At 39.4% G+C, this 9,320-nt stretch overlaps 1 gene segment (V, D, J or C); it reads right to left on the reverse strand.

Annotated features, from left to right (window-relative positions):
- Positions 1-6,343: 6,343 nt before the first annotated feature.
- Positions 6,344-7,477, reverse strand: LOC108291145. The segment is given in 2 exon segments: positions 6,344-7,267; positions 7,381-7,477. Coding segments are annotated over 2 exon segments (375 nt in total).
- Positions 7,478-9,320: the final 1,843 nt, after the last annotated feature.

Here is a 9,320-nt window from a genome sequence, read left to right on the forward strand (position 1 = left end):
TACCTGGTTGGGAAAGATGTGTGTCTAAACTCCTTTCCCTCTCACACCTTTCACCTTCTCCATAACCTCAAGTTCTGCTTTTGGCACCAGCCATTGGTAGGCGGACTCATGCAGCTTCACTCAGGGAGGCTTTTCTTTTCCTGCTTTGGTGATTTCTTGGAATAATCTTAGCTAACTCTCATGTCTTTCTAAAAGGAACTTCAGTGGAAAATGTTCCTTCCGTTCTACTCAGTAAATGAACATGTAACATTTTACCAACTATTCCGTTACCCAAGAAGTGTGTGTGGCTTCTTCTAGCTGGTTTACCTTTATTTGTTTCCCTCATTTTCTTAGTTTTTTAATTGTTGTTTCTTTCTAACGGCCTTTATAAGAATGTAGAAGCATTCCTTCTTTGATAATGTTAAATTTGTAAGTTACAGGTGACATATGAAACCTTTTTAAAGATTTTTTCCAAAGTTTTGAAAATCTATTAGCCAGGATCATGGTGTAATAAGGCATAATGTTTTTCCTTTAAAAAAATTTAAGTGCATGTTTAGAGTTAGGAAGATGTTGTACATTTATGATTTGATAAAATAGTTCAAGAGAAAAAAGAAATATCAAACACTAGACAAAACAAAACTCTCACTCTCTCTCTTTTGTTTTTACATCCCATGTTCTAAATACTCCCCTTTCTCAACCTTCTTTAATCTCCAAAAGGAACCAGAATATCACAGTCTTAATTTCCATGCATTTTATCTCTGTGATCTTAATCTATATTTTGGGTGGAATTTTCTGTCCCCATAGTTCGATTATTTACATGCTGAAACCTGTAGAATTTCAATGTCTAGTCCAGCTTTATGGCATCTCAATTTCACAACTTGTCTATTCAATTGCCTACTTCTAGTTTTTATCTGTTTGTTCCATGGACAATTGAAACTCTACTATCCCAAATGGGAATTGCTACTGCTAACATTATTCCACATTGTTTGAAGTGGTGCCCTTTGTAAAGGATCAAAGTTATATGATGAAAATTGAAAAATTGTATCAATTGCTTGTCTGCTGATGACAATCAAGCTTCAGCTCTCTCTTTTGAGTAAGAGCATCCAAAGGACTTTCATACTTAGTATATTCATGGAACCAAAAACTCAACTTTTCCAAAAACTCCTTTCTGTCTATTTCCTAAAATGTATTCCATTTCTTTTAATTCATGTAAGTTGATGATCTTTTTTCTCTTTGTAAACTGTTCTCCAAAGTGTCACACTCTTTAATATGCCTTTGCAAAAGTTGTTCTCTTTGCCTAGAATGCCCTACTCAGAACCACGGGTCTATCTGGTGAAATTCAGATATGACTTCCTCTTTGCTTTCTCTGACTCAATCAGACAGAATTGGGCATGTCTTCCCTTGAGCTTCCAAATGACTTCTGATTATAGTATCATTATATTACATTATACATTCCATCTATTATAATTACTTCCTTGCTGGACCCTTAGCTCCTTGGATAAAAGATCTATTTTCTTTTCAGTTTTGTATCTTTTGTGTTTGCAAAAGTAACAAGACATAGTAAAATCTCAAGAAAATATTTTAAAAATATTAAAAAATAAAAAGTTAATCTAGAGGATGGGATGGGGGCTGTAGGGCTAGGACACATTTTGGCAGAGAGACACAGGCTGTGTTTCCACTGTGTTGTGCTACTAGGACAGAGCACAAAGCTGTTTGGCTGGTGTGGGCCAACTCCACCATGAGAGGAAACAGCCCCTTCTGCTCTCAGGAGACACTGTAGCCTTCAGTTAGGTGTCCTCTCTGAGCATCCTCTTCAACCATTGAGTAATAGATTTGTCAGATTTTGTTTTGGGTCCTGCCAGTACCAATACATGGCATTGTATCTCAAATTCTGTTTCCACTCCAGGGTCACATCCCATCCAGCCCCAGTGAGCTGAGATGGTGTCTGGTAGATGTCAGCATCCCAGGGTCCTGTGGGGTAAAGAGATAAAGACTGGAGATCATGTCCAGAAGGCAGGTGCTGGCCAGGGAGGGGCTTGGCAAGCTCAGGATAGGAACTGACCAACAGGATGTGTGCTGGGCTCACGTGCTCCCAGGGGACACAGGGTCACATAGCAGAGGACCCAGCTGCCCATGGCAGGGATGAAATCTCTCTGAAGTTACAGACACAGGCTCTGAAAGAGAGAAAGGCCAAGGGAAGGGGCTGAGATCTAGACCCTCCCTGGGGTTCAATGTAAAGAATTTGTCATTGCTACAGGATGACCGATTGTCACAGCTGATTTCGCAGATGGTGAGACTAAGACTTAGAGGGATCAAGTCACATGCACCTCCTTTTCTGCTTATAGAAGCTTTTTATATCCCTCCTAAATGGACAAGGGCCTGCCTGCATGGTCAGAAGAGCTGACCCCTCATTGCCTGGTCAGAGTGATACATGGAACGCCATGTACCTGTGCTCAATGAAACACAAGAGGGGGTTGAATGTTTAGTTGTTAAAAAGAACCAATTCTCTACATCCTCTGTATTTACTATAAATAATACAGTAGAGATGGAGTGGGGCTACTCCTGTCATTTTAGGAGTAGCAAAGAGTCTGAAGCACCACTCCCCTAGTGACAGTGGATTAGAGCAGGGACTCGGGAGACAGCATGGGCTTTAGTCATGTCTCTGCCACTTAACAGCTATGTAACCTTGGAAAAGTCACAGAGCTTTTTGATTTTATCTGTAAAATTGAGATAATAAGTAACTACCCCAAAACCTGTGATGAACATTACATAAAGCATTTAGAACAGTTATTAATACATAAGAAACACTATATTCATGTTTACTATTACTACTTTCTGGACCCGATGTTCTAATTCACAGAAGGTTAAGAAGTCAATACTATATCAAGTGAAATCAGACATTTGCAGTCATAGGATTGTACCAGGTTACTAAAGTATCATTTTCCAACACTGAGTAGAAATGTGTGAGAATAAATTAATTGCATAACATAGGTTCTTCTCAATAGTTTTAGTAAATAAAAATAGGATTCTAGATGATTTCTTAATGAATGCATTTGTTTTGGTAGACAAATGTTGTTCTATTTCTGAGGTTATCTGCAATTAAAAGAGGCTTTCATGATGAAACTTTTGGTTGCAAACTGGTGGGGCTTAGAAGCTATTGGTGTTCCTTGCTGGAAGAAAAACAGAAGGAGGGGGAATATGAATGAGAATGAAGTAATGATTTAGAGTGAGAATCATTAAGAGGTGCAGCAGTGTGGCTGAAACTCTGAGAAAGAATGCATGCAACATGGTTGCTTCCAATGCATAGGTCTAGGCTTCTCAATCATACCTGCAAAGTTGAGGATCTTATTCTTTATACAGGAGTTCTTCACTTTGTACCATGGACCTCTTTGTCAGACTGGTAAATCCTAAGGACCACATCTCAGAATAATATCTTTAATACATAAACTAGAATATAGAAAAACAATTATTTTGATATCCAGATATCAAATTTTTTTAATTCTCATATATTAATATAGGAACACATTTACATTTCATTAAATAAAATATAACCTGGTGAATCTGAAAACTGTCATGATTTCAACATAGTGATGAAAGTGTATTTATTGCATGTAATGTGATATGAAAATACCTGACTTTTATATCAACTGTCATTTATACAACATATAAGCAAATGTCTGTGACTTCTATTGTTGACTTTGTCACTGGTATTACTAAAGCTACTTTGTTTACTCACTACATCATAGAAGGAAAAGTATATTTCAGTTAGAGATTAGTTAAAATAAAGATCTATTTTCCCATTCAAATTTATGGATTCCCTGAATTTTATCTGTGCACTCCTTGGAGGTCCATGGATCCAAGGTTAAAAATTTCTGCCTTCGAAGACAATATGCTTTATGCTGGAATTCATAGTTAGGAAGTGTTTTTTAGGACTCTCATATATTCTCGGAAGTACTTAGCTTATATGTGTACTTCGCAGATTTGTCAAGGTGTCAAGAGAAAAAATTTAAAGTACTTTGTTAGACTGCTTACAGACTTCAGTTATAACAGGTATCACATTATATTTACTGTGATTGTATTCTAGTCCTGGAAACATGGTACAAATTCTATCATCTATCTTTCTGCATATTATCTGCATTATCAAGATATTCATCATTATCCATATCATCATCATCATGATTATCATCATCATGTATATTTTATTCCTGAGAAGGATGATTGGAATAGAAAACTATAGGGACATAGTATGATAGTATATACCCTCTTGCATGAAAGAGTGAGGCTTTATGCTAAGAAACCATGTAATCAGAAATAGTATTCCTAAAATGGAATCGCAAAATTATCTCCACACTGTTTTAAAATAACCTCTACAGTACTATGTGTTACTAATTCTGAGACACCTCAGATCCCAAAAATGGTAATATATACATTACTCTTATTGACAGAATTTTGACAATTCTACTGTATTTAAGATCCTTGCATTCAGTGTTAAGTACTGTCCTATTTCCTAGATAAAGGAGTAAATAATGAAAATATTTATATCATTAAACACCGTTACTATATTGCAACAGATTTGACAGTATGTTCCCATTTCGTGCTTCCAATATGGTAATTCTCCATCTGAATACTTGTATCCATTTTTAAATTAGTGAATTGTATTTTTGGAGCAATTTTAAGTCGACAGCAAAGTTGAGCAGAAACTACAGAATCCCAAGTATTCCCTGTTCTCACACGGACAACTTTCACTATTACGGACACTCTGTGTTGTACAACCACAGACCTGATGAAGGCGGCCCATGGGAGAAACAAAAATGGAATTCAGAGACTTGACCAGCAGGGCTGCCTCACCCAAATCCCTCATTCCAAATTATGTGCTTACCTTAAGACATTCCCTTTAATAATCTTAACTCATAGGTATGTTTTCATTAACAAAATATACCTCTTCTTAAAGCACACCTTGCAGAAATTTCACAGCTTTTCTGATATGTGCAAATAAGTATATTTTACCTGGAAACAGAGCAGCACTAACACTTGATTGGTTCACGTGGTGAACGAGGCTGGCTTCGTGAGCTCACATATGGTTGCTACAAACTATATGCAATTTCTGAAGAAGATGTTTTTATGTAATATGCTGAGGTAGATATGTCAATTGAGAAATGTAAAGATGAAATTGAATTAGGCTGATGTGAAATCTTGGCAGAAAATTTTTTTAAATATATATTTTATTGCATTTAAGGTTTTGGGGTACATGTGAAGAACATGCAAGATTGTTGCATAGGTACATATATAGCAATGTTGTTTGCTGCCTTCCTCCCCATTACCTATATCTGGCATTTCTCCCCATGCTATCTCTTCTCAACTCCCACCCCCCACTGTCCGTTCCCTATTCCCCCCCAACAGACCCCAGTGTGTGATGCTCCCCTCCCTGTGTCCATGTGTTCTCATTGTTCAACACCTGCCTATGAATGAGAACATGCGGTATTTGATTGGGCAGAAAATATTTTTATTTAGTACATTTATAATCTTACTAAAATAAAATTTAGGAAAACATATATAAAATCTGTATAATAAAAACTACAAATCAATGCTAAGAGAAATCAACAAAGATCTCAAGAAAGAGATGTGGGGAAACTTTTTGAGACGATGGAAATGTTTTGTATCTTTATTGTCATGATGGTTATATGGGTTTAAAAATGTTTTGAAATTGGTTGAAGTGTACACTGAAAGTGGGGGTGTGTTTTATCGCATCGGTTGCATTTGTTTATTGCATAAATATTCCATATATATCTTATATCTCAGTAAAGCTGCTTTAAAATTTTTTGTGATTGTCCCATTACTGGGTATATATCCAAAGGATTGTACGTCGTTCTGTTATAAAGACACATGCACACGTATGTTCATTGTGGCACTGTTTACAATAGCAAAGACCTGGAACCAACCTAAACGCCCACCAAGGGTAGGCATGTCCAATGATAGGCTGGACAAGGAATATATGGCACATATACACCATGGAATACTATGCAGCCATAAAAAACAATGAGTTCATGTTCTTTGTAGGGACATGGATGAATCTGGAAACCATCATTCTTGGCAAACTAACAGAAGAACAGAAAATCAAACACCGCATGTTCTCACTCATAGGTGATTGTTGAACAATGAGAACACATGGACACAGGGAGGGGAGCATCACACACTGGGGTCTGTCAGGGTGGACTAGGGGAGGGACAGCGGGGGTAGGAAGGTTAGGGACGGATAATGGGGAGAAATGCCAAATATAGGTGATGGGGGCATGGAGGCAGCAAACCACATTGCCATGTATGTACCTATGCAACAATCCTGCATGATCTGCACATGTATCCCAGAACCTAAAGTACAATTGTGTATATATATAAATTTTTGGGAACAACAAAAAACAATTTTCTGATTGTACTATCCTGGAGGCAGGGTTGCTAGTGGTTCCCACTAAGCTTCCATAGCAGGGAGAGTTGTGAGAAGCCCTCATAAATCCCTTAGACTCTCTGTCTCTAGTTCAAGGAAATGTGCTGGGTCAGATGATCAGAGTCTACACCTGAAAGATACAGTTGACCTGCTTGTCATTCTTATTTCTGAACTCACAGCTTTACCAAGTGAAAAGCACAGAATCACATTCTTTAAGTAGAGATTGTCAGAAATCCATAAAGCTCATATAAAAAGAGAGAGAAGGTTACCTAGTATATCTTACCTAATATCCCAAACACTGAGGAATCTGAACTTTTTATGCCTTCTGGGTCCTTCCCTAGGGTTTTGCCTCCATCAGCTGTTTTAAATAACACCCCCCTTTGTTTTTTGCCTCCCTTAGAGCTGTTATTTACAAGTTTTTCCTTCTGATTTATTGTCTTTCAAGCTTGGTTTCTGATATTGCAGTTCCTACCAACCTGATATACCACTTATTTCCTGAGCTGGGTCCGTGATGAGTTTGTGTTCTAAGAAAGGCTAACATTTGACACTGTGGCTTTGCTGCTGGCACAGAAATACAGTCCTGCATCCCCTGACTCAGTAGACTGGATCTCCAAGGCACAGGGTGAGTTTTCGGGGCATTGGGCTGAAAATCGCTCATTGATCACTTCTGCTTTCTGAATGATTTCTCCATTCTGCAGGTAAACCAAAAACTTGAGCTCTTCTTCCAGCTTCTTACGATACCAGTAAACATAACTATGTCCTTTCATAGGAACACAATCCATCTTTGCTTTCTGTTCCTTCACTGTGACCACATGTCTAGGTCTCTGGGTGACCTTGGTGTCCAAGGAGCCTGTGGAGGAAGGAGAGAGCAGCTGTCGAAACAGTCCAGGAGCAAGCCTGATTCTGTGGCCACAGGAGAGAGTCTTGAAACTGGAATTCAACCAGTTCAGAACTGGGACTTACCTGCTCCCAAGAAAGAAAGGGCTACACAGTAGAGAAGTCTGAGGCACATGGTTGGCTCGGAGAGAAATCGTGGTGGTGGCTTTTTCTGTAAGGCCTCCTCACCCCCTGTCAGCAACCTGCTTGTGACGTGATCACTTCCCATAGCCTTCGTAGATGCTCTGTACATGGGACAGAATCCTTTCAATTTCATAGAATAGGAGGAGGGCAGGCTTTGTTTTAGCTGCTGAAAACAGGTAGTGTAAGTTTCAGCCTGCTTTTAGTTTCTTTTTCATGACTCTGTTTTGCCAGTTTTTTAAGTAAAATTACTCAGACATTTTATTTACTTTTCTAACTTGTCAGTTTGCTTCTTCCCATCCTCCCTTCCATCTCAGGTAAGGAATCATACAACTTGGGATTTACGCATAGTAGCTTTTGCCACACTTATAAAATCACATAGCAGCTGCTTTACATTAAAGAATTCTTTTTTTTTCGAGACGGAATCTTGCTCTGTCTCCCAGGCTGGAGTGTGGTGGTGTGATCTTGGCTCACTGCAGCCTCTACCTCCTAGGTTCAAGCAATTCTCCTGTCTCAGCCTCCCAAATAGCTGGGATTAGAGGCTCCCACCACCACACCTGGCTAACTTTTGTGTTTTTAGTGGAGACAGGCTTTCACCATGTTTGCCAGGCTGTTCTCAACTTCCTGACCTCAAGTGATCTACCCGCCTTAGCCTCCCAAAATGCTGAGATTACAGGCATGAGCCACTATGCCCAGCTACATTAAAGAATTGAATGTTGAACTATACCGAACAATATTTATGACAGATACACAATGCATATATAGAAGCAATAAAATGAATACTCTTGCCTGAACCAATGAGCTGAAGAGATAGATCATTGCTGAGAATTTCTGTCATGTTACTCTTTAAGGTTTCCTCATTGTTTCTCCATCATGTCCAGGTGGGTGTAACCCTGAAGTTTAAATTTGTCATTCACTTGCTTTTCAGTCCAGGAGCAAGCCTCCCCAAGTGGTGAGTGGCCCGCCCCCCCAGTGAGGCAGCAGGGAGGCATCCCAAGTACCAGAGCGGAATTAAGAAAAAGCAGCACGTGATGTGATACCTGCCACATACTCCACAGCATTGTTACTACCAATTACTTTCACAGTTACTCAACTATTAGTCTAATGCCGATGGTGCTTTATCAATGCATCTTGCCTTCTCAACCTGTTATAACCCCCAAGGCGGGTGTGCCCCCTAAATCTCAATCCTATGTTCTCTGCTCTTTTCATTGTAAACTCTGTATCAAGGGGTTGGAGGCACTTTCATTCTTCCAGTGATGCTAAATGTCCCAAAGGTGTATTTCTTATCCAGACCTGTTTTCTGAGTCCATGTCTTGTACATCCAACTGCTCTCTGCATATGTCTGGTTAGATTTCTGTCCCAAAGGCACTCTCAGTTTCAAAGTAAATCTTGATCTTCTTCCCACTTAGTCCTTTTTATCTGGCTGTAGCAGTCTCTTTTAATCACCCCCAACCCCCTGCATATTGCTGCTCATATCTAACCAATTATCAAATCCTTTGATTTACTTCCTTTTAAATTTCTCATTTCCCCGTATTTCTAACACCATCGTCATTATCCGAGCTAAACTACTGCTTGCCTCAGATGACATGTTCCTCTGCATCAACTCTATCCACACTGCTGGAGGGTGGCAGCGTAGGCCCCCCAACCCTCCACCTAAAATATGCCACTTTGGCATAAGGATTGTTTTGAGCTAGAGGCATTAAAGAAAATAGCAGATGTAAGAGGAGTTCACTGACCCTTCCCTTTTTCTTCTTGAAAAAGAGGGGGGCCGGGCGCAGTGGCTCACACCTGTAATCCCAGCACTTTGGGAGGCCGAGGCGGGTGGATCACGAGGTCAAGAGATCGAGACCATCCTGGTCAACATGGCGAAACCCCATCTCTACCAA

Source organism: Cebus imitator, unplaced genomic scaffold, assembly GCF_001604975.1.
Source record: "Cebus imitator isolate Cc_AM_T3 unplaced genomic scaffold, Cebus_imitator-1.0 Scaffold446, whole genome shotgun sequence".
NCBI classification, from domain to species: Eukaryota; Metazoa; Chordata; class Mammalia; order Primates; family Cebidae; genus Cebus; species Cebus imitator.